The sequence below is a fragment of the Priapulus caudatus genome, unplaced genomic scaffold, assembly GCF_000485595.1.
Source record: "Priapulus caudatus unplaced genomic scaffold, Priapulus_caudatus-5.0.1 Scaffold246, whole genome shotgun sequence".
NCBI classification, from domain to species: Eukaryota; Metazoa; Priapulida; class Priapulimorpha; order Priapulimorphida; family Priapulidae; genus Priapulus; species Priapulus caudatus.
Window position 1 is genome coordinate 251,105 of NW_014577307.1, and position 27,368 is coordinate 278,472.

The 27,368-nt window shown below is 44.1% G+C and overlaps 2 protein-coding genes across 3 annotated transcripts in view; one reads left to right on the plus strand and one right to left on the minus strand.

The window, feature by feature from the left end:
• LOC106807995 overlaps positions 1–1,585 on the plus strand; it is a gene marked incomplete at its 5' end in the record, with an annotated part of 6,431 nt that extends 4,846 nt beyond the window's left edge. Inside the window, 1 exon segment of the mRNA XM_014810534.1 lies at positions 677–1,585. Coding sequence (XP_014666020.1) covers positions 677–811 — 135 coding nt within the window.
• A 6,597-nt stretch (positions 1,586–8,182) lies between these two features.
• On the minus strand, positions 8,183–25,200 carry LOC106807994 (sorting nexin-25-like; the record flags this gene model as incomplete). 2 transcript variants are annotated; one of them, XM_014810533.1, is given in 12 exon segments in its annotated part: positions 8,183–8,384; positions 8,576–8,715; positions 9,029–9,212; positions 9,841–9,963; positions 10,700–10,831; positions 22,084–22,274; positions 22,489–22,562; positions 22,906–23,092; positions 23,385–23,542; positions 24,043–24,174; positions 24,432–24,610; positions 25,063–25,200. In XM_014810533.1, coding segments are annotated over 12 exon segments (1,794 nt in total), but the record flags the coding sequence as incomplete, so codon positions are not given.
• Positions 25,201–27,368: the final 2,168 nt, after the last annotated feature.

Genomic DNA, 27,368 nt, shown 5'->3' on the forward strand with positions numbered 1-27,368 from the left:
GGGGGAGGGAGTGGGAGAGGGAGAGGGAGAGAGACAGCGAGAGAGAGGGAGAGAGGGAGAGGGAGAGAGACAGCGAGAGAGAGGGAGAGAGGGAGAGGGAGAGAGACAGCGAGAGGGAGTGGGAGAGGGAGAGTGAGAGAGACAGCGAGAGAGAGGGAGAGAGGGGGAGAGATAGAGACAGTGAGAGGAGAGAGCCGAGTGGGGGAGAAAGCTGAATGGAAAGAGAGAGGGGAAAAGAGAGGCAAGTAGCGAGCGAGACAGAGAGAGAAAGAGTGAATGAGAAAGGGAGTGAGAGAGAGAGAGAGAGAGAGCGCACGTGCGAGGAGAGCGAGGGGGCGAGAAGGAGGGGATACATAGACAGATGGATGGACAGACGGACATACAGATAAAAAGATAGAGATAAAGAGGCAGAGAGAGATTTGATATATCTCTCTCGCCCGTCATACACTACATTAATCTTTGAAGCAATAACTGTGGCAAGGAACGTGTCATTCGTGACAATCCAGAAAGGACCACCGGGAATGAATATGCAAGAAGCGGAAGATATTCGCCACCGGGAATGAATATGCAAGAAGCGGAAGATATTCGCTGCGTCGAATTGTGTGTCTAATCTGAATTTTGCGTCTAATTTGAATTGTGTGTGACGGAGATGCCTGAACTATTGATTGCCTTGCAGTTAAGAATCCGAAGCACAATGTGCGGCTGCCAGATCGGCGAAAAGTTTCATCCGTTCCCGCAGTATGCCTGCGATGAGGCATCCGGCTGCAATTGCACCAACGCCAACATCATTATCGCTGCCTGCCGGAATTAGGGGGCAGCACTGCAATCGCTCGCTCTGAGAAGAGGAGGTGGCTAGTTGGTTGGCTACTCACTAACGTGGCCGTGACCATAATCGCGTGCATGCATTCCGATCGCATCTACGCGTCGCTTTGCACACACACACATATATATCCCGAAGCTAAACACCACACTACTGTTACGAGTTTTACACATTTACACATGCACGAAGTATTCAATTTACGTTGAACTGACTCCAGTTTGAAGGGATTCAATGCCACGTGATAAAACTCGTCAAAAATCACCATGTAAAACATGTATGCGACCGCATGCACGTAGCAAGCATTGCGAACTAACACACGATCAACGATTTACCTTCTAATATTTGACATCTCATATTTCTTACTTGACTGTCAGCAATATAGTGGCAGCTGCTAGCCGCACGCCCTCTTATAGTGTCAAAGTGGGGTCATCATTGACCAGACAATACATTGATCTAAAGGCGGTATGATCAGATGGGTGCTGTAGCCAGTCATTGCAAATCCTGTGCATGAGATGTAATTAGCCGGTTAACGGCACAAGGTTTCTTTTCCCCAATGTAAAGCTGGGTGGATGACACGACTTTAATGATATATGACACCGTACTTTACGTTTTTGCCACGTGTGTTTTATGTTGTACATTTTTGTGTTGATTTACGGTTACGAAAATAATTCACTATTCTTTTTATTATTTATTACATGAATATGAAAAACCACTTAGATTGTAAGGTATTATGTATATTTACACTCATAATGAATTTTTAATAAAATTTGGTCCTATGTTACAGAAAAATTCACCTAAAATGTTACGAATGTGACAAAACATCTGTACTTCTTCCTGCGTACAACCTTCGCCACAACTTTCTGCTCTCTGCGTGTGCTTCTGCCTTTACATTCTCACACGAGAAATCGATTGCGATCCATCCAGAAAATCGCCACACAACTCACGTCCGAAAATGTGTGCTGCAACATATATGACCAACCCGAAGATCAGCTCACCTTAAAAACAACCCCCACAAATCGTTCTTTCTCTATCTTCGCCGATACACCCCCCACACATTCACTCCACATGTCGTGCCGGTCTAGCCTCTAGGAGGACTTAATAGACTCTGTTGCATCATAGAAATGCCCTCCAAACATCAGGACTTACCATGAATAGATGCTTGTCTTGCCCTCCTCTCCTGCAGACCAGGTCCGTCGACACCTTCGCACTTAGTGCCCGGCCCGTGCCATTCTGTTGACCACCAGGTTGGCGACAGCAGTGCCTCTGCGCGAGAAAAACAGCTATTATGAAGCTCTAGCTTCCCCAAACTACATTCATCATGATTAAAATCCACGGGCTGACTAAATCTGTCATCGACGCCTGTAAAACGGGCAGTTCGCCGTCGGACTCTGCCTGTTTAACATGCGCAGTTGCCATCTCTTCTATTCGTAAACTAGAACTACTAAAAAGATATGTGCAATTGTGCCGAACTTACAATCACATTGCGACGACGAACGCGCATTTTGATGGACAAGATGGCGCCCTCCGCTTGACAGACGGCAGCATTGAAAGACTGACCGGGTATGTTGCGTAACACTATTGCTCTTGGGCTAGTTGCCCTGGTGGTTAGCTTCTCCTCATCACTGGCGGCGCCGTCCACAATTCTGTAGCTTTCCACCAGGCCCATGGCGTCGCGGAACAGGTGGACTATACCAGATGAGCATAGATTCACTGAACAGCATACCAACAAGTATCGTGGATCTGCCCTGCAACGTTGGGAGCCGGGCAGATGCAGTGAAAAATGAATTGAACGAATAATTTCTGCTACTACTGTACACGTAACTAATAATAATACATGATGATGATGCATAATAATAATAACATATCAAAACATTATAATAAATTAATATGAATAATATATTATGATTAATAATTAATTAAATAAACTATGCATAAAACACAAAACACAAGCAACGGAACAACAACAACAGACAACAATAATAAGTAATAATAATAACAGTAAGTACTTCTAAAAAAAATCACAGAACGATCTGTCCAGCGGGACAGAGAGACGCAGAGACGGCTCACTGTTGATGCTGCTGCGAACCGTGAGACCTGCCGAGACGATGAGAGGCGGCGCAGGAAGCTGAGACACGCGCTGAGCTCAAACACCTCCTGTGATGAGCGCTGTATCATCGGCCGCGTCCGATCGAATCTGGCGGCGTCTGGGTCTCGCGCGACCGCACGCGACGCGAGCACGACACAAAACATATATACTAGAGACAGAGACAATTAATATTATTATATTACTATTATCATTGTTAGGACACGAGTTAAGGACACATTGAGCAGCAGATTGTTCATCTTGCAGTTAAAAAAATGTAGCCTCAGCTCTCAAGGAAATGCAAATGAATCGTCAGTTTAGTGGAAACATGCCATAAAATGTGCGCACACAGCATATATGTCAGTGCTGCAGTATTTATTGCCGTCACCAGGTCCATCAACACGGAGGTCCACCACGTTGCGCGAACCACTAAGGTCAAGGTGACGACAACCCGCCCAATGATTCAGACGCGGCTCACCTCTCGTCGTCGAGGAACAGCTCAAGGTCAGCCATCAAGTCGTTGGGCAGCAACAGCAGATGAGCCGAGCGAAGAGTTTGCGAAAGCGGCAAGGACGAGCGCAGGCGGCTTCACAGAGCGGGCCTGCGCGGCCTGATGTTGCCTCCAGGCTCGGACTAAGGAAGTAGAGTAGAGCAATCTGCGCTGCACGCGACCACCTCGTTAAGAGAGACAGGTCTGAAGCACATCAGTAATCACGCGTTCTAATGGTGACTATATACGTGCTGTGCTGGTATGTGGTGGACGGGTGGTATGGTGCTTGCTGCTAAATTCTATTTGCTACTACTGCTGCTGCTGTGCTACTATTACTTACTACTACTATCTCATCTATAAGTTGTTATTATATTTTATTGATATTAATTATCATATCGATTATATAATATTATTCATCAAACTTTTATCTGTCATGATGATAACAGTTGAGAAAACGCAAGCTTATCACTTAGGGAAGAGATTAAACAGCTCTGTAGACAAGTAGTAGGATAGTAGAATACCACCTATACAATGTCCATAACATCATGGTCGCCCGGCCAGGTGTCGAAATATAATCTCATAGCCTTCTAAACTTTATGTGCACATGTACACCTGTACAGCCCAGGAGGCGTGTTGGTGAGCTTCAACGTTTAGTACTGCTCCAGGATTGTCTTTGCTTCTGTCTAAAAACGCTCATCTCACGACCGGAAATGGAATGGTCGTTGGGGAAATGCAATGCATAGCTTGTCAACCAGGGAGCCACCTGGGTCGCAGGAAAACACACACAAAATAGTAGTAATACTAGCTCGTTTAAGCAATGATAAGAAAGAATACGTGTCAACAAATGACACTGCCTTCGATTATCCTCTGAGTGACAAATTTATAAACAGGTTGACTACAGTAAGAATACCAAAGGTGAAAGAATATATATGCATACCTACCGGACAAACATTTTCAAGTCTAATGCTAACCTGCCACACCCAAGATGCATAGTGGATGACTAGTAAGAATTGCAGGCCTTTAAAATACAACCCATCACCACACACACACATCCACCACACACACACGCACGCAGCGAATGCACGCACGCATGCCAAGACGACGCACGCGACGTACGTACACCCACAGCACACAACACACACGCATGCACCGACGACCACAAATGCACGCCGCATGCCGAAGGGACGCGACGTTACGGGCCCACAACACGATGCGGTGGATATTTGAGCACGCTATCATCAAATCATTAATCATTCACATCTATACAAAGCCTGTCATGGGTGACACCTCTGCATAGTCGGAGCCGTTAGACGCAAGCTCTCAACTCCTACACCATACACTCCCGAGCGTTACTACATGGGCGCAACAGGGTCGTAAGACGTCCAATCGCATGCGCATGAGCACGCGAGCACTGCACAGCGAGGTCCATCGGACAGCCACGACAACGACAACGAGAGCTTTTGCGACGTCGCACGTTGCGTACATGTGGTCTCAATGCACGCATAAAGTACACTCATATAGGGCGCTTAGGTTTATACGGAGAAGGTGGTTAAACTTTTAAGTTCGCAGGGCACGAGGGTCTTGGCGAGGGGATGTGCTACTGCAAGTGACGGGCGTGTCTGCCGGCTGCTCATTGGCGTCACCGGCGGACTGATTTCCCGCGCTGGGAACGCAGAGAGTTAGTGGAGGGTCGCCGATGTACTTTCTTATGAGACTAAGCCAGCCGGGGCGCGCTTTAGAGAAATAATACCGCTGGTACTCTTGCCCATCTTGATGGCTGTCCGTCAGGAACTGAGCTATATGGGACGCGTCACTCTATGGCTGACTCGTATTAGTCAACAAAGGCATTAAAAATTGTAAATCACACCAGATTGATAAAGGTCAGAACAACGTTTCCTCTCCACGCTCGCTTCCGTCAAAACGGTGCAAAGCTGAGGGCTGGAGCGCTAGTTCGCGCTTCGAAGTAATAGCCTTTACTGCACGGCGCACGTGCATAAATGATAACTTCAAACAGGTATACTCAGACCCATGAATTAAATATAAAATAATAATAGATGCGGATAGAATTACACGCGGGGATCCACGCTCACATTAGAGAGTAGCTTGCTAAAGATTCTCATATCTCTAGATAGAGCCACCTCTTGCGCCTGCTTCAGCGCGCGACGGAAAAATAGTCATTGTGTCGAGAAATGAAAGTGTGGCACGCCTTATGGTGATACACACCTGCGTACAATGCGATCGACCGTACCCCATAACGAGAATCGCACGTTACGAGGTGAATAGATAGAATCCCTTGCAAGGAAAGTATGGAGAGAAGAGTCTCAGTTATGAACTTTATTAATATCGTGACCAGTGACTTGAGGTCTTGAACTTTGTTAACATATTGTTATTTATAGAATACTCGAACCGTGGCGCAGTTTGGAAGTATCGGCCAACTCTAGAACATATGTAACCTTAATAGCTGAAAATAATGATGACGAAAAATCATCAATTTTATGTAGTATGGTATTCCGCTCAAGCACTCAAGGACGCCACACACATCACATAAACCCACGCCATTACACAACACACAACACACACAAATCAACCAAATAAGCATGTAGCCGATTGGCGTTGAAATAAATAGGTCTATGCTGCGCATTCCGACATGTTTAGTAAATCTTTACTCTAATATAACGGTTTGATCGCAGGGTGGAGCAGAATACGATTTTGCCATTACATAGCAATATTGGCAATGAAATCTTGTAAAACGAACCATGACGCATGTGTGCACCACTCAGGACTGTTTGCTGTTTATATATATATGCTTAATAATTGCCAACCCTCCCCTAATTTGCATAATTTTTTTTTTAATCATCAAAACCCCTAGCGCTTTATCATTCACATACCAAAAATGAGCAAATTCGCGTTGAACCTGAAAGCTGACTAATTGTCGCCTCCCCAAATTCCGATTTTTGCCAAAAATTGCCGTGGCATCGAAAGCTAGTCAACTGGCGTGCTTCAAAATGAGGACGTTTAATATGGGAGCCAGCAGTAAAAACTATGACCCAAATTTCAAAACATTGTGGCCCAAACGGTTCCTTGAGTTTATCGTTGACTGAAGCGAAAAAAATGTTGACGGACAACGGTACGTGACGACGGACGTACGCACCGGACGCGACTCCATGCAATAGCTCAAGCTTGACGATGTCAGGTGAGCTTAAAAAATGAGGAAGAGGAGATGTCAAAGGTAACCTAACTTTTATTACACGAACATATGTATATATGCCTAACACAGAATATACAATATACAAAGAACAAATGGGTAAGACAGCAATGGGCGACTCAAGATTTATGCACAGAAAGCCACAAGAAACGATCGCACACATAAGTCGCACGAGATGCTTCATCAGAAATGGGGCATTTTGGACCAAAATCCATATAAGATTATATAGGATAATATATATAACTAGAGCACTCGGAGAGCACAGACCTCCGCCAAGACAGCTGAATTTTCTCAATGTAATTTTTTTTATTTAATTACATTAATTAATGAAGTGGAAAAATTAATTAGGATAATTTAATTAAATAATTAATTGGATCCGGATTATGGGCCGCAGCGTGGCAGTGGGGAAGGACTGTGTTACCCTTAGCCTGTGCGTGCATGCTTTGTACAGAGTACTAAAGCCAGCGCCACCTAGGCGGGAAGTGACTGAATACGTGCATGTTTAACAAACCACAACACACAAACCAACACGGCAAACACGCACGCGGTAAAAATAAACCCCCGCCAAGCCCTGGCAGGGTAATGCAGGAGTAGTAATGCGAGAGGAGTTTGACAGTATTATGGTACGATTTCGCTACATTTTAGTCGTACGAGTTCGACTCGTGAAAGAATAAAAATCTACAAATGTATAGCAAACAATGAGCTTCTTTTGTTCACGCGTCTTTATTCTATCTTTTCTACCGGGTAATATTACAAACGCGTAGCTTACTTCGTTTTGCTCAATGGCGTACTATTGCACGAACATGGTTTTCACGTTAGTTACCGTGCTGTGGCGATGCAAAGCCCGAAATTCGCCACACCAGCTAAGTTGAAGGCAAGGCGCGCCAAAGCTTCTTTTCGGCCGTTATAGCCTAGTCGGAGTGCCAGAAAATTCGGCGCCTAGAAATTTAAGTTGACATTGGCAGACCAATGCCTGGTTTAAAAGATTAAAACTATTTTACATTTAAACTATATTAGGAATGGCCGTGTTTTATATGTGTTGAAAAGTCCGGCGAGTTTTTTTTTGATAAACGCTGCCGTGGTAGAAATATGCTACTACTTCGACCCGCCGGAGGAATGATGTGTATGAATCGTTATGTGAGTAACTGACGCATCCAGCCGCATTCGTAGGCTTTCTCGCACACTGTGTTTTACATGTTAATATGGACGCAACCGTTAGGTGTAGTCGGGGGTTAGCCAAGCGGGGCTGTTGCACGGGGGGCGCGGCGCGTACAGTGCCGCTGGCGCTGCTTGAGGCGATCCCTGCGTGCCTCCTTCAGTAGGCTGTGGTCGCGAATTTCGGGCTTGCATCGCACACGACGGTAACTAACGTAAAAAACCATGTCGTGCAAAAGATACAATTATGTCAAAACGAAGTAAGCCTACGCGGTTTGTAATACTACCGGAAGATAGAATAAGGACCAGTGAACAAAAGAAGCTCATGTTTGTATACATTTGTATTTTTATTCACATCTAACTCATACGACAAAATGTAGTGAAATCAGTACCAAATACGTGTCAAACTCCTTTGTCATTATTAGCTCCTGATATAATATAATAATAATAAAAATATATAATAGGAAAAAGAGCTTTAAATTTGTGACAGTGCCCCAACCTGGTAGCCATCGATCTCCACGCGCCAGCAGCTGCAATTCTCGCTCCACGTTTCCGTTCTGTCGATGTGAGACTGCAACTGTAGCTGCTCTTGTGTCATTTCCTGAACTGCCTGTTCTAGCTTGCCAATCGTCTGCGATAACGACAACTCAATTTCAATTAAAAATATTTTTTAAGCATGTTAGGGTTTAGTTTAGGGTCTTGCAGTCATTTAAATGAGATTAAAAGTCAGTTAAACATCGCAGGGTTAAAGAGATACATCTGGCCCTCACAACAATCCAGCTGCGACTCTGTCCTGGAGGGTGTGAGAGAGAGTAAGGTCACCTTTGGGTCAGGTCGGTGTGAGTTGCGCAGCGCCTGTAGCGCCCGAGACTTGTTGCGAAATCTCTCCTCCAGGGCTGTCAGCTTGCGCTGGGCGTAGACGCACTGCTGCCCGAGGCTAGGCCCCTCGCTCGCCTGCCGCTCTGAAAAAACCAACGCGAGCCTTAGTGGAACAATTCTGAAAAGTGATCCTGCTTTCGAGTACGCATTGCGTGGAAGGAAGCAAGCTGGAATTATTGTGCGAATAATAAGCGGGTGAAACGGTTCGGTTATACTGCGAGTGGGTGAAATCGCAATTCAGTCAAGGCTGTATATAATGGCCACTGGATTTAAACGGTGAGAGTGGCCTTCACGGACAGGTCGCCGTTCTATCGAGGTGGCCGCTAACACAAGTGTGATTGTACTCGGGTGCACCAATACGTATTAACAGTGAACAGCGAACAGTGCAATTCTCACCCAGTGTACTTCTCGCATTGCTCTCGTCAGCGGCGGCGTCGGGCGTCGCACGCGAGGCTCCGGCCGGATCGTACATGTTGCCGACGTAGCTGTTGTAGACGTCGCTGACTAGGAAAGACGGGTAGAAGCGATCCTCGAGCGTGTCGAACAGCTCCTGCTGAGCCTCGTAGAATCCCTCCGGTCCCTGCGTATAACGGCGTAAATGTGAGAGTATTGCAACATGCGTTATAACGTGCCCAGTAGGTGGCGCTAACTACTTCACCGAAGCCAGTGATGAACACCAACGTCACAGCCTGGACTGGGGTGGAATAAATTCGATGTTCGTATCATATAGTAAACGTTGCTTCTTCAGTCTTTACTTTGGAAATACAACAGTAAAGGAAGCAGGTGAGCAAACATGGCCGACGTAATGAGTCACCACATATGACAGAATCTAGTTCTGAATTGAGATATGGCACATGACCATTGCACAAATGTACACACGATCGAACCTGCGTATGACCCGTACTCAAGAACACACGAAAAGTGGTCTTTGTGAGTAGGATAAGTTGATGTCAGGTAACTTTGTGTCAATGGCAAACAGCATAAAAACGTGTTTTCCCAGCCAAAATCTGATCGCCTTGGAAAGACACCCACGATACGAGGACGAGTGTCCTGGTGAAAAGGTCTATTGTATATTAAACTCTATAAGCCATCTCAAATAAATGTAATCTATGGATTGCATTAACTTTTCTATTCTTGTCCCAATGTTTCTAAAATCTCTAATTGACAAATTAAATCCATATAGGTGTGACCTGCAACATTACAAATACCTTGTCAGCAACAAGAAATGCTTCCATGTGCTTAACAATAGCACGATCTAACTTCACTGCACTGCTGCTGCTGCTCAACAGATGGCGTTGGTAGAGCTCTGTGGCCACTCCATGCTGTTTGACCTGAAATAGGGCTATCCATGCATCATTGTGACAACTTAATTTACTATGCCTAACCTACCCGTTATTGTAATTGACTACAAACTCTATCACAAAGAGTATCACAATTCTTTCACTTGAAATTAAACTCGTTTCTTAGAATTTGGTGCATTTGTGTATATTAGAATAGAGAATCTTTCATATAATCATTACTAGTGCGTTCAATTTGCTTCCCCAGAGCCACCTGGGTTAATCTGGGTACGAAATCGAACGCATCTGGGTTAGGGAAGATAAACGAACGGTTTTTGGGTTAACCCGGGTTAATTATCATAGATGCCGTTAACAAGAAAAAAAGAATAGCAATTGCAATCTTATTATTAATGAAATCTAAGAATGAGCGGCTCAAGGATAGAGAGCATGTCCAGTAAAAAACATCATCTTATCCAATCACCGTCCTTGAGCAAACACACGCAGTCATTCACACTGCTACATTCATGCAGCACTGATCCCGCACTGATATCGTCGCCATGCATGGTGTCGTTGCAATGGATTGTGGGATACTTCCCCAAGCCCCCCCCCAAGTGAGCACCTCGGCGAGCCGCTCACTTCGTCCTCACCCGGGTTGACCCGGGTAATGCAAAAATACCACGTGACTGCCAAATCGAACGTATTTGGGGCTGGCCCGAGTAGACCCAGGTTAACTTGGGGAAGCAAATCGAACGCATTATACAAGATGCAGCGGACCCGAGCACCAACTCACTTTTGGCGAGGATCTCAGTTTCTCGACACCTTCCCAGAATTCTAGCAATGACTCGAGGCCCGTTCTCTGTAAATACTCGAGGAATGCCTTTCTCCCCTCTACTGTCTCCATGATGGCAGTGAAGGATAGTGCCTGTGACGAGAATGCATCCAAGCAAATCATACATCACATCAAAAGTAGATGAGGGAAGAATTTCGTTTCTTATCTATTTTTAACACATCTAAATTATATATTGATATATTATATATCTAATACATATTTGTGGAAGTTTCTCTGTTCGTCTGTTCTCGATTCAAATCAATATCGGCCACTCTATATATGTCCAAGGATGGCCATTACATGCAACTTTGGATACATTGGAACATGGGCGCATTGGATTTGACCTCCGAGGTCATCTGACATTGCAAAACAAAACAAGTGCCGAGGAGCGACAGCGCTCATCTAGCATCTACTGCGGTGACTCTGTGGTGGAGTGGTGGGATTCTAGTAAACCCTGCTAGTCCCAAATGTGTTCACATACGCGCCAAAACAGTGGAAGGCACAGGGATGGTATCAGGAACCTTCTCAAAGAAATGTTCGTTGGAATCTTTATGAAAGTTGCCACGAGATGGCACGTACGTTTAAGTGTCTTTAGATTAAAGATGGAAGCTCCCATCGTACGTAGTAGCAACAACTATTTGCAAGACAGAATAGGTAAGCACTCATCCATTTACCTACGCAAGCCTACAGGTTGAAATAGAGAGCTACCACCTGTAACTAATTAACACAGGCAAAAGCTACACAGTACTATTGCCACTACATGCACTGGCAGTGGCATAAGTTACATGTAACACACTGACAGTACAGAATGCCATAGAAATTATACGATTTAAGGAGCATAAACCTTCTTCAACTCCACTTAGATTGTAAGGTATTATGTATATTTACACTCATATGAATTTAATAAAAGTTGGTCCTATGTTACAGAAAATCACCTAATGTTACAAATTGACAAAAATTGTACTTCTTCCTGCGTACAACCTTCTGCACAACTTCTGCCTCTCTGCGTGTGCTTCTGCCTTTACATTCTCACACGAAAAATCGATTGCGATCCATCCAGAAAATGCACACAACTCACGTCCGAAAATGTGTGTAACATATATGACCACCCGAAATCAGCATCACCTAAAACACCCCCACAAATCGTTCTTTCTCTATCTTCGCCGAGTACACCACCCACACATCTCACTCCACATGTGTGCCGTTCTAGCCTCTAGGAGATTAACTAGACTCTTGCATCTATAAAGATGCCCTCCAAACATCAGGACTTACCATGAATAGATGCTTGTTTGCCCTCCTCTCCTGCAGAGCTTCGAACACCTTGATAGTGCCCTGCCGTGCATTCTGTTGACCCACCAGGTTGGACAGTGCCTCTGCGGGAGAAAACAGCTATATGAAGCTCTAGTTCCCCAAACTACATTCAATCAGATTAAAATCACGGTGCGACTAAATCTGTCATCGACGCGGTAAAATCGGGCAGTGCGTCCGACTCTGGTTTAACATGGCATATGCCATCTCTCTATTCGTAAAACTAGAACTACTAAAAAGATATGTCAATTTCCGAATTCCAATCACACTGCGACGACGACGCGCATTTGATGACAAGTGGCGCCCTCGCTTGACAGACGGCAGCATTGAAAGACTGACCGGGTATGTTGCGTAACACTATGGCCTTGGCTAGTGCCCTGGTGGTTAGCTTCTCCTCATCACTGCGTGCCGGTCCACATTCTGCTAGCTTTCCACCAGGCCACATGGCGTCGCGGAACAGGTGGATATACCAGATGAGCATAGATTCACTGAACAGCCAACCAACAGTATCGTGGATCTGCCTGCAACGTGGGAGCCGGCAAGATGCATGAAAAATGAATTGAACGAATAATTTCTGCTACTACTGTACTACTACTAATAATAATAATGATGATGATGATAATAATAATAACAATATCAATAAAAACATTAATAATAATAATAATGATAATAACAACAACAACAACAACAACAACAACAACAACAACAACAATAATAATAATAATAATAACAGTAAGTATTCTAGAAAAAAATCACAGAGATCTGTCCAGCGAGAGACGCAGAGACGCTCACTTGTTGATGCTGCTGCCGAACGTGACCTGCACGAAGACGATGAGAGTGCGGCGCAGGAAGCTGAACACGCCGCTGAGCTCAAACACCTCGCTGATGAGCGCGTACATCGGCCGCGCGATCGAATCTCGCTCCTGGTCCTCCCGACCACTGCACGCACGCAGCACACACAAACATATATTACTAGAGACAGAGACAATTAATATTATTATTATTACTATTATCATTGTTAGACACGATAAGGACACATTAGATCAGAGGTTCATCTTGCAGTTCAATGTAGCTCAGCTCTCAAGAAATGCAATGAATGTCCAGTTTAGTGGAAACATGCATAAAATGTGGCACACACATATATGTCAGTGCTGCATATTTTCTGGGTCACCAAGGTCATCAACACGGAGGTCACCACGTTGCGCGACCACTAAGGTCAGGTGACCGACAACCCGCCCAATGATCACGCGGCTCACCTCTCGTCGTCGAGGAACAGCTCAAGGTCAGCATCCAAGTCGTTGGCAGCAACAGCAGATGACCGAGCGAAGAGGTTTGCGAAGCGGAAGGACGAGGAGGCGGGCTTCAGAGCGGGCTGCGGCGGCCTGATGTGCTCCAGGCTCGGACTAAGGAAGTAGTAGAGCATCTCGCTGCACGCGACCACCTCGTTAGAGAGACAGGTCTGAAGCACACAGTAATCACGTTCTTAATTACTACTACTACTGCTGGTGCTGGTTGTGGTGGACGTGGTGGTATGGTGCTGCTGCTAATTCTATTGCTACTACTGCTGCTGCTGCTGCTACTATTACTACTACTACTATTATTATAATTGTTATTATTATTATTGATATTATTATCATTATCATTAATAATATTATTCATCAAACTATTTATTTCATGATGATACATTGAGAAAACGAAGCTATCACTAGGGAAGAGATTAAAACAGCTTGTAACAAGTATAGGATAGTAGGAATACCACATTAAATCCATAACATCATGTGGCAGTGTCGAAATATAACTCATAGCCTTCTAAACTTATGTGCACATGTACACTGTACAGCAGGAGGCTGTTGGTGAGCTTACGTTTAGATACTGCTCCAGGATTGTCTTTGCTCTGTCTAAAAACCGCTCATCTACCGACCGGAAGGAGGTCTTGGAAATTGGCAATGCATAGCTTGTCAACCAGGGAGCCACCTGGTCGCAAAAACACACACAAAATAGTAGGAATACTAGCTCGTTTAACAATGATAAGAAAGAATACGTGTCAACAAATGACACTGCTTCGATTTATCCTGAGTGACAATTATAAACAGGTTGACTACATAAGAATACCAAAGTGAAAGAATATATATGATACCCACCGGACAACATTTTCAGTCTAATGTAACATGCCACACCCAAATGCATGTGCATACTAGGTAAGAATTGCGGCTTTAAAATACAACCCACCAACGCACGCACGCACGTAAACGCACGCACGCATGCAAGAACGCACGCACGTACGTACACACACCCACACACACACACACGCATGCACGCACGCAGCCAAAATGCACGCACGCGATCGCAAGACTCACGGACGCGCACACCACACGGATGCACGCACAGCAACACACACGCGCATGCTCTACGCACGGCACACACAGCACACAACAAACACACACACACAACACACCACACACAGCAACACACAGCACACGCGCGTGCGAGTGCATGCACGCACTAGCCACAGGCTAGGCTTACCGCACACCGACTTGCCTAACGCAGAGCGGCGCTGCGGACTCACGCGACTCGATGCTGTGGAGGGTTTTGAGGTCGCCGAGATTGTCGCGAGACGACCCAGCCGGCGTCTGGTTGTGCCGTTCGCCGTTGTCCGTCGTCGATTCGACGGCTTGCCCGGACAAGAACACCATATGGTAACAGTAAGGAACACTCCTGCCCTCTCGTCCTGAACGACGTAGATGCGCGAGAAACCGCGCAAAGAAATAAAATCAAATATATAATAATAAAGAAAGGTAAATAAAACATAACAAATAGATGGATACATAATACCACGGCGGATATCAACGCTCACATTAGAGAGTACTTGTAAGCACTCTCATATCTTAGATAGAGCACCAGCTCTGCGCTTTCAGCGGCGCGGACAAAAAATAGCATTGTCACGAAATAAAAGGTGTCATATGACACTGTAGCTCGCCACAAAAATAGGACACACAAATATAAGTGAGTAAGAAGAAGCTCAGTTTAATTGAGCACCATGTCAGACGTACATATAGAAACGTATCTGCCATGCTGTTATATCGCAATAATAATTTATAGAAACCAAATGAATCACATTGTGACCCGTGAGATGGCCTTACGCTATCCCGCTTTGTGCGTATGGCGTTTGAAATAAATACGGTTTATGCTGCATTCACCGACATTTTTTGTAAATCTTGTTACCTGATAGACGTTTTATCGCCAGGTGGAGAGGGAATAGACCATTTGCATTAAAGCATATGTCAATGAAATCTTGTAAAACGAACCAGTTGAGTGGTCTGACACCACAGACTGTTTGTGTTTATATAATATGCTATAATTAATTGCCAAACCCCCTATTGCATTTAATTTTTTTTTTAAGATATCAAAACCCCTAGCGTCTGATTCCATTCACATACCAAAAATGAGCAAATCCGTTTGAAAGCTGACTACTAAGGGCAATTCCCATTTTGCCAAAAAATTTGCGGTGGATCGAAAGTACGTTCAACTGGCCGTGGCTTCGAAAATAGGAACGTTTTAATATGGGAGGCGGATAGCAGGTAATCAAACTATAACACCAATTTCAAAATGTTGCGCCAAACGTTGTCCTGAGTCGTACGTTTGATCCTGAAAGCGAAATGTTGACCGGACGGACGGACGGCCGTACGTACGAGGGCGACGACCCAGTGCAATAGCGCTCAGCTTGACGATGTCAAGGTAGGCTAAAAATGAGGAAGAGGAGATGTCAAAGGTACCTACTTTTATTACCACGACATATGTAATATATGGTTAACACAGAATATACAATATATCAAAGAAGCAAATGGTTAAGACAGCAAGCGGCGACGTCAAGATTTAAGGCACAGAAAGCCACAAAAACAGATCGCACACATAAGTCGCACGAGTTGCTTCATCAGAAATGGGCCATTTTGGACAAAATCCATAAAAATATATATATAACTAGAGAGCACAGACCCTCCGCCAAGACAGCTGAATTTTCTCAATGTAGAATTTTTTACTTAATATATTAAATTAAGTAAGTGAAAAATTAATTAATTAATTAATTAATTAAATAATTAATTTGATCCGGATTAGTGCGAGCGTGGGGCAGGTGGGGAAGGACTGTGGTTACCCTTAGCCTGTGTTTCATGTTGTAAGTCTACAGCCAGCGCAGCCGCTAGCGGAAGTGAACGAAACGTGCATGTTACACAACGCACAAACACACAAACAACACTCAAACACACGCCGGTGAAAACATAACCCCCGCAAGAGCCCTGGCAGAGGTAATCAGGAGCTAGTAATGACAAAGAGTTTGACACGTATTTGGTACTGATTTCGCTACATTTTGTCGTACGAGTTCGATGTGAATATAAAAATACAAATTGTAACCAAACATGAGGCTTCTTTGTTCACTGGCTTTATCTATCTTCGCGGTAGTATTACAAACCGCGTAGCTTACTTCGTTTTGACATAATTCGTAGCTTTGCGCACGACATGCGTTTTCACGTTAGTTACCGTCGTGTGGCGATCGCAAAGCCCGAAATTCGCACAACACAGCTGGCTAATTGAAGGACGCGCGCCAGGGCTTTTCGGCGGCCGTAGCCTAGTCGAGTGCAGAAAATTCGCCTAGAAATTAAGTTACATTGCACCAATGCTGGGTTTAAAAATTAAAACCATTTAACATTTAAACTATAGTTAGAATGGCCTTGTTTTATGGTTGAGTCCCGCATTTTTTTTTAATAACGCTGCGCTGGTAAAATATCTGAACTACTCACCCGCGGAGGAATGAAGTGTATGAATGCGTGTATGAGTAAACTGACGCTCCGCCGATGTAGCTTTCGCACATGCGTTTACCATTAATTGCATAGCAACGCGTTTAGTCTCTAGCCCGCGTACAGTTGCCGCTGGCCTGGCCTGAGGCGATCCTTGCCGTGCCTCCTTCAAGTAGCTGTGTGTGCGAATTTCGGCTTTGCCATCGCCACACATCGACGGTAAACTAACGTAAAAACCATGTCGTGCAAAAAGTACAAATTATGTCAAAACAAAGTAAGCTACGCGGTTGTAATACTACCGGAAGATGAAAAGGACCAGTGAACAAAAGACAGCTCATGTTGTTATAGCATTTGTATTTATTACACATCTAACTCATACGACAAAATGTAGTGAAATCAGTACCAAATACGTGTCAAAGCTCGCTTTGTCATTATTAGTCTCTGATATAATATAATAATAATAAAAATATATAATAGGAAAAAGAGCTTTAAATTGTGACAGTTGTCCCAACCATCCGGTAGCCATCGATCTCCACGCGCCAGCAGCTGCAATTCTACGCTCCACGTTTCCGTTCTGTCGATGTGAGACTGGCAACTTAGCTGTGCTCTTGTGTCATTCTCTGAACTGCTGTTCTAGCTTGCCAAATCGTCTGCGATAACGACAACTCAATTCAATTTAAAATATCTTTTAGAGCATGTTAGGTGTTTAGTTATGGGTCTGCAGTCATTTAAATGAGATTAAAAGTCAGTTAAACATTCGGCAGGTGTAGAAGATACATCTGGCCCTCACAACAATTCAGCTGCGACTCTGTACCTGGAGGGTGTGAGAGAGAGTAAGGTCACCTTTGGGTCAGGGCTCGTGTGAGTTGGCGCAGCGCCTGTAGCGCCCGAGACTTGTTGCGAAGTCTCTCCTCCAGGGCTGTCAGCTTGTCGCTGGGCATAGACGCACTGCTGCCGAGGCTAGGCCCCTCGCCGCTGGCTGCCGCTCTGAAAAACCCAACGCGAGCCTTAGTGGAACAATTCTGAAAAGTGATCCTGCTCTCGAGTACCATTGCGTGGAAGGAAGCAAGCTGGAATTATTGTGGCGAATAATAAGCGGGTGAAACGGTTCGGTTATACTGCGAGTGGGTGAATCGCAATTCAGTCAAGGCTGTATATAATGGCCACTGGATTTAAACGGTGAGAGTGGCCTCACAGACAGGTCGCCGTCTATCGACGTGGCCGCTAACACAAGTGTGATTGTACTCGGTGCACCAATACGTATTAACAGTGAACGGCTAGTGCAATTCTCACCCAGGTTGAAGTTCTAGCATTGCTCTCGTCAGCGGCGGCGTCGGCGTTGCACGCGGAGCTCCGGCGATCGTACAGTGTTGCGGACGTAGCTGTTGTAGACGTGCGACGATAGGAAAGACGGGTAGAAGCGATCCTCGAGCATGTTCGAACAGCTCCTGCTGAGCCTCGTAGAATGCCCTCCGGTCCGTTGCGTATAACGGCGTAAATGTGAAGTATTGCAACATGCGTTAAACGTCCCAGTAGGTGGCGCTAACTACTTCACCGAAGCCAGTGATGAACACCCAACGTCACAGCCTGGACTGGGGTGGAATAAATTCGATGTTCATATCATATAAGTAAACGTTGCTTCTTCAGTCTTACTTGTTGAAAACAACAGTAAAGGAAGCAGTGAGGGCAAACATCGGCCGACGTAATGAGTCACCACATATGACAGAATCTAGTTCTGAATGAGATATGGCACATGAACCATTGCAACAGAATGTACACACGATGCGAACCTGCGTATGACCCGTACTGCAAGGACACACGAAAAGTGTCTTTGTGATAGGATAAGTTGATGTCAGGTAACTTTGTGTCAATGCAAACAGCATAAAAAGTGTTTTCCCAGCCAAAATCTGATCGCCTTGGAAAGACACCCACGATACGAGGACGAGGGTGTCCTGTGAAAAGGTCTATTGTATATTAACTCTATAAGCCATCTCAAATAAATGTAATCTATGGATTGCATTAACTTTTCATTCTTGTCCCAATGTTTCTAAAATAATTAATAGCAATTAAGATCCATATAGGGTGTGACCTGCTAACATTTCAAATACCTTGTCAGCAACAAGAAATGCTTCACTGTGCTTAACAATAGCACGATCTAACTTCACTGCACTGCTGCTGCTGCTCAACAGATGGCGTTGTAAGAGCTCTGTGGCTCACTCCATGCTGTTGCACGCTGAAATAGGGCTATCCATGCATCATTGTGACAACTTAATTTACTATGCCTAACCTACCATTATTGTAATGACTACAAACTCTTATCACAAAGAGTATCACAATTCTTTCATCTGTGAAATTAAACTCGTTTCTTAGAATTTGGTGCATTTGTGTATATTAGAATAGAGAATCTTTCAATATAATGCATTACTAGTGCGTTCGATTTGCTTCCCCAGAGCCACTGGGTTAACCTGGTACGAAAATCGTAACACGCATCTGGTTAAGGGAAGAGTAAACGAATCGGTTTTTGGGTTAACACCCGGGTTAATTATCAAATAAGATTCCCGGTAAACAAGAAAAAAAGAATAGCAAATGCAATGCTTAGTTATTAATGAAAATCTAAGAGATGAGCGGCCAGATAAAGAGGCAATGTTCCAGTAAAAAACATACATCTATAATCACAATGCACCGTCCCTTGAGCAACACACACGCCTGAAGATCCACGTCGTCAGCTGAACTCGCGATTATTCACCTGCTCATCATGCAGGCACTTGATCCGCACGTGATACGTCGCATGCATGGTGTCGTTGGCAATGGATGTGGGATACATCTCCCAAGCCACCCCCCCCCCAAGTGATACGGCCCAGCGAGCCGGTTACTTCGCTCGACCCGGGTTGAACGCCGTGGTAATGGCAAAAATACCAGACGTACTGCCAAATCGACCACTGTATTTGGGGCTGGCCCGAGTAGACCCAGGTTAACTTTGGGAGAAGCAAAATCGAACGGCATATACAAGATGCAGCGGACCCGAGGCACACGAAATCACTTTGGGCGAGGATCTCAGTTTTCTCGACACCTTCCGAGAATTCTAGCCAATGACTCGAGCCGCGTTCTCTGTCATAATACTGCGAGAAGTGCCTTTCTCCCCTCTACTGTCTCCATGATGGGCAGTGAAGGATAGTGCCTGTGACGAGAATGCATCCAAGCACATCATACATCACATCAAAAGTAGATGAGGGAAGAATTCGTTTCTTATCTATTTTTAACACATCTAAATTATATATTGATATATTATATATCTAATACATTATTTGTGGAACGTTTCTCGTTCGTCTGTTCTCAGATCAAATCAATATCGGCCACTCTATATATGTCCAAGGATGGCCATTACATGCAACTTTGGATACATTGGAACATGGGCGCATTGGATTTGACCTCCGAGGTCATCTGACATTGCAAAACAAAACAAGCCGAGGAGCGACAGCGCTCATCTAGCATCTACTGCGGTGACTCTGTGGTGGAGTGTGTGGGATTCTAGTAAACCCTGTTAGTCCGCAAAATTGTGTTCACATACCGCGGCCAAAAACAGTGGATGGCACAGGGATGGTAATCAGGAACCTCCAAAGGAATGTTCGTTGGGATCTTTATGAAAGTGTCCACGCCAGATGGCACGTACGTTAAGTGTCTTCAGATATAAAGATGGAAGCTCCCATCGTACGTAGTAGGCAACAACTATTTGCAAGACAGAATAGGTAAGCACTCATGCCATTTACCGTACGCAAGCCTACAGGTCTAAATAGAGAGCTACCACCTGTAACTAATTAACACAGGCAAAAGCTACACAGTACTATTGGCCACTACATGCACTGGCAATGGCATAAGTTACATGTAACACACTGACAGTACAGAATTGCCATAGAAAATATACGATTTAAGGAGCATAAACCTTCTTCAACCAAATTTAGCTTTTAAATTTCACGTGTGACATTGTAGGCTCATACATCCAGGCATGTATAGATTCTACTAACAAAACATCCGGCAGTCAATTCTTTCTAACAGTAAACAAATCCATGTTTAACCCTCCTGCTTGAGGGTCAAAAGGTTATCCGACACTTACTCTTCGCATATCAGCAGAAAGTAAATTTCATGTCTTTCAATAAAGCCATAAAAATGGCTAGTCACGCGCTGAAGCAAAAAGTTTTTCAATCGCTCCGTCAGACATGTCCTCAGAAAATGTTTAAAATCTGCCTGTGCCCCATTGACCTTTGACCTGTGACCTCAAATTTTGGCACAGTGATGCTTTTCCTACCATGATGCTATATCACCAACTATCACGAGGCCTAGGTCGAACCGTTTAGATTTGGCCGCAATTCTGCATTTCCTCCCTATTACCTTTAAGTTAAGGAGGGAAGTTCCGCCTTCTTTACACCTCTTGACTTTGACCTTTGAACCCACAATGCGCCAGCTTCGACACTCAACCAACTGCGTTTCAGATATTCGCCCCCCCCCCACTCCCCAAATATCGTGACGCGTACGTCGAGCGGTAAGATTTGTGCCCAAGCTGTTTGATCGGACGGACGACGGACGACGGACGGACGGACGACGGACGCACGCACGGACGATCATGCGATCTACAAGCTGCATCTGACTACGTCAGATGAGCTAAAAAATAAAGAAAAAATATGTCGTCAGATGAGCTAAAAATGAAGAAAAAATTATGCCCCTGCAGCAGCGTTACATCAACGCACCCTTGTAGCGGTAAATAAACCGGCCCACATGCAGACGGGATTCACTTTGCACTGGCTTGCATGTCTGTCATGTCATTGTTGTAACAACATTCACCTTGCACCGACTTGATACAAAGTGTGCAAGACTATACGTAGCACAATTATAGACTATAGAGTGTGATAGATAGATAGATAGATAGATACATATAGATAGATAGATAGATAGATAGATAGATAAATAGATAGAGAGATAGATGGATAGATAGATAGATAGATAGATAGATAAATAGATAGATAGATAAATAGATATAGATATATTTTTGGGTATCTTTCTTTCAACCAAGTGGTCACCAATCGAGCGCTTTATTTCCCGGGCAACGCCGGGTGTCCTGCTAGAATATATATATATATATATATATATGTATATATTCAATTAATTCCTTGCCAGATCTAATCATGTAAAAAATTCCCCACAATTACAATAATAATCTTTATAAGACCCTAAGATTGGGTTACCCATGCCCACCTTTTTTCCAGGCACGTGCACCCCAGCCTGCCTCTCTCGGCTTCTGTACGACAGATACTCAGCGCCACCTAGCATGCGAATTCGGTACTCGCATTGCGCCTTTGCGTAGCGACACTGCTTGATGTAGCGATGCAGATTACGTGCCTTTAGTAACGCCCCCTTGGCACTGCTCGTAGGCTGTGCATCTCTGTCTGTGATAGGATAAAGGTACATTGTAAGGATAAGTGTACATGAGAAACTCCCAGAGAAAAGATATTCTACAGCAACAAGGCAAAGCAGAGCATTCGAATTATCCTTCTTTTCGTGATGATTGTTATCGATGCATGAGCGGGAATAATTTATCAGCCATTGCACAGTGATGTGTGACAATTTTTATGCGGAATCATCACACAAGATGCTTGTTACCTGTTTCTATTCCCTGTGCTTTTTTCCAGTTGTTGATCACGGTTGCCTGCATAATCTCAGTGATAATATGATACCTAAGAGTTCAACAATTAATTGTCACTATTAATTAAATTATTTACAGTAATCTTGGCTAAATCTATTCACACATGACTTCATCTTTAGTACACACCCCAACATAATTACATAATTATACTTTAAGAGTATAATAATTCGATACACAATTTGCACTTCAAATATGACAACCATTGTTTTTCTAAACTGGCAAATGCACCACACACAAATTCCTACAGATTTTAAAGCGTAGTCTCCACCAATACCAACTATTAGTAATTACAGCACGGAGTTTTTATCCTACTCTACAAACACCTGCTGAAACTATATACGAGTAATGCGAGCTGTATTTCAAAGTCGCCCTACCTGATTTGTTTCAACTGCTCAATGTCTGTGCAGGCATTGATCATTTTGATGAACGTCTCATACGTAGCAGCATAGGCATACGTGCGTCTGTGTGTTTCATACTCAGTCTCCCTGCTCTCTAACCAGATGACCAGCTTCTGGTTTATGTAGTCTGGATCACACACCATATCGATGCAGGGCTTTAGCACTAAACATGAAAAACAACAGGGCTTCAAAACGAAAGAACAACAACTAGGTCAGTAACCACTGATGCAAACAACCCAATGTTAGCAGTAAACAAATACAATGTTTATTTAACACTAACACAAATGATTCCCCCTATAAATTACGCTCATGAAGTATGTCATTTTATTCTGAGAACAATTTCGAGATATGGCAATCGTGACTTATGTGATCAAGTTTTTGTAACATTGTGAACTTTCATACAACGGTTCTAATACCCCATGCCATCCCGACCATTCCTCTAAGGCAGTTGTTACCGGATAACATGACTTCACGTAGGAGATATCTGATCACAGAAGCCTGCTGATGTTTTGCGGGTAGTGCGAGAACTAAGATCACATCGCATGCTTGGCGCAGATATTCTGTCTCTGTCTCTTCACTCATCAAGCAGGGGTGCAGCGAAAACATTTCATTCCTGTAAAGTTGAATCCAACCAAGATACACATACCCAATACAAAAGCAAGGTATACCTATTCTAAATAACTTGAAGCACGTTGTTTGCATAACCTACTGCATTTTCAGTAGCATTTGTCAATGATACACTGGAAAGGGTATATGATCTCATATAGATGATGTTTACTGTTGTTATTCATGCGTGTGCGAGCTACCTGAGACTAAATTGAAATGATATACAAAACCCACTAGGTTGGATACACATTTGGTTTGCTATAGTTTCTAAAACTATACTTTTTTAGAAACTCGAGATTTCAATCAAATTTGAGTTTTTTCAAAATCTCGAGTAATCAATTTGATGACTGCTACATATTTATTACACATGGCGAAGTTTGCATTTACTCACCTGAGTAAGTTGGTTGCAAAAAGAAAAATCAAGAAATATTATAGATTTTTTGTGGGATCGTTTTTTTCCGATACCTAATCTACTAATGCTTGACGATCAATTATTTAGATGCTAACCGAGAGCTGCAGTGACGGATGCTACGGAAGTGGTCACAGAGCTTCTGAACGACATCCTGCGAAATCACTTGCACTTTATCAATGTCCCTACTCTTTTTCGTCAGTTGCTGGAGCATTTCCCAGACATCAGCCCTGAAGCATTCAAACTTCATGATGTCAGCCATACTCGGTGTAGGTTACTGGATGCAAGGGCCAAATATTTCTGCTATAACAATAATAGTTTTATACGTTTCTTGTGGTACATATTGCTTTATAAAGTTAAATAGTAGTCCAGGATAAATATTGTATCACTTTTTATAAGTTTGGGTGTTCTCTTATTGGGTATAAGTAAAAGATAACTGAATCCACAGTGGAGATATGTTGTCATATATTAATCTATCAATACTTACTCAAGAACTTTTGAAAATTCATTAGTATCATTACTGATTTCTTGGTACCAACTAATGACATAGTCTCGCATAGTTAACTGTATAGCTTCTCCCAGTGCCTGATCCACTGCAAGAGATATGATGACAGGATGGGCATGGGCATCTCGATTTTCTTCCTGTTGCTTTCTTTCCTCCTCCTCCTTCTAGCGTGTAGACAAAAAGAAATACATTTACTTGAATAAATTAAACGATTGTATGGTGCCAGAACTGTAATACACTTTGCGCATGCAAAACTTTCGACTTACACGGACGTTTATTTACTGGGAACAATAAACTATAGAAATGCCCGCTAATTTGATTATGTATATTCATATCTCTAACTGTACCAGAACCTTAATGTTGTGGAATCTGCAATGCAATGCATATTGTGTGTTTGCATAAGCACATGTAGATGAGAGCTTGTACATGCATATGTGCTGGTCAAAGTCTATTATGGATAATGAGTTCATTTGTGTGCTCATGCAGATATAGTACTTAAACTAATGAAGTAGCTGCATACTATGCTATAAGTATAATATAATTAGAAATTAACTCTCTCTCTCTCTCTCTCTCTCTCTCTATATATATATATATATTACAGATGTATGCTCACCAAAATCTTAATAAAAAGTTCTCTAGAAGGAGATCTGTAAACGTCTTCTACTTGAGCTTCATGAATTCGTTGCTGTCGGATGAAGAGACGAAATCCCACAGCAGCACCTGCTAACATGCACGTAAGTACAAAGGCCACCTAGAAATGTAAAAACAAAGTACCATAAAATTGTCTGTTAGATGATCAACATATAGTTGCCATACATTCCATTCACTCCACCTGATGGAAGTTGGGGAGCAGAGTGCTACATCGGCAAACAGCAGACTTAATTAATTCGTACATGTGATGTGGTATCAAGGATCGCACGTAGTTTACTTCATAAACACGTAAAAAGATACGGGTATTCATTCGTCATGACTCAGTAAGGTCACGAAATCCTACCACCCGCATCCACCCATTTGACAAATTAGTTATTGGCAGTGGCTACGGGTACGGTAGCCGTATCTTAATGTTTAACATTTCTCTAGAGGTCTAGCAAAATTATCGGTGAAAGTGCGGATCGAGGGTCCATTTGCAGACCTGCGTTTTTCTATGAGTCACATGCATAGCAACGTACGGGCATGCATTGATTCGCAAATTACACGGTGAAACTCTGGTAATTTGGGCCTTACTTCCTTGAGAGCTTAGCTGGAGTCAGTGTGCATGCGTTTCTCTGCGCTGGTGGAAACCTCTAGAAGCTGTTGCTAGTAGATCAGTGCTGCGCGCGTGCTCGACGCGTTTACTTCCATTGTCCCATTGTCACATTACGTGGACGGGGTTCATTAATATTTAAAAAAAAGACGCATGTAGCCCCCGCGTCTCGTCGATGCCTGACTATTATATCCAGCATCGATTGGGTACGTGCGCAGCGTACCAGGCACCTATTGTAAATAGAAGTGATGTCACACAAACACACACACATACTACGATGCATTGAATCCCCCGCATACGCGCCTGTGAATCACTGGTATCCCGGCGGTTACCCCTGGTAGCGGTGACCGAGGGCATTGACACCACCGGGGGAGTCCCCTGGCATCTGGTGTGAATGCCCCTGGGGTGGATGCGCCCTACTTTAATTTTCCTGCATGTGTGAGAGGGCGGTCCATTATAGGGCAATTAACACGGCATCTGCAGCAATGTGTAGTAGAACGAAAGCGAGAGATAGAGAGAGAGAGAGAGAGAGAAAGCGGGGAGTGATCGGGAGGTGGTGAGAGTTAAGTAGTAGTAGTAGGCGATGTTTAGCGCAAAATTAGCGCAAATGTTTAGAGCGTGTTTCCTGTGAGTTGCTGCGACTCTAGGAAGTGTACAACAGTAAGCTTCCGCAATTGTTCACCGTTGCACTATTTCGTCTCTAGAAAAGGCCATTTTTGGCTCTTTTTTTTCGCCGAAATTCGGCACTAGAGTGCAATAATTTGCATTATGCACGCAAATTAGATGCCTCGTGGACGTCTAGAAAGCATTAGAAGTAAAATTATTCGTGTTGTGCCATTCCAGCTCGTGGCGTAGCCATGGTCGCCGGTCGGCCATTTGTGTGTATGAAACGGGATCCGACTACTCTGTAGAAATTCGCATCATAGAGCTGGCAAAAGTTTCGAGTGGAGCATAGAGCACGAATCTGTAGTTATTTAACATGAATAAAGTGTATGTTTTGTAAGCGCAGTAACAGTGTGCGTATTTTTAATTAATTTCTGTTCGATGCTTATTCAGGCCTGTAGCCTATGGACGCCCTCTACTGTTGTTCAACACCTTAACATTTGGGGAAAATGGCTGTTTGAAAAACAAGTGCCGTCAGGGAAGGGATATAAAATCTACTGCCGAATTGGGTTCTGTACAGAAATGTTCAGTGTTTCTCTACGACGCCCGTGGCCCTCGATCTCTCGCCTCTCTCTCTCTCCTCTCTCCTCTCTCTCTCTCTCTCTCTTCTCCTCTCTTCTCTCTCTCTCTCTCTCTCTCTCCTCTCTCCCTCCCTCCTCCCTCCCTCCCTCCTCGCTCTCGCTCTCGCCTCCTCTCTCTCTCTCTCTCTCTCTCTCTCCTCGCTCTCTCTCTCTCTCCTCTCTCTCTCTCTCTCTCCCTCTCCCTCTCCTCTCTCGTTCTCTCTCTCTCTTCTCGTCTCTCTCGCCTCTCTCGCTCTCTCTCTCTCTTCTTCTCTCTCTCCTTCTCTCTCAATCTATCTCTTTCTGTCTCTCTTTCTCGCGCTCTTTCTATTTTGCTCCTACGTCTCGCCTATGGTGCGCGCTCGCTCACGCCGCAGACAGCTTGCTGTTATAGCGAAAGCACGCACACCATGACGGCCCTCCCCCACCAGCATCAACACCCACGCACGCGCG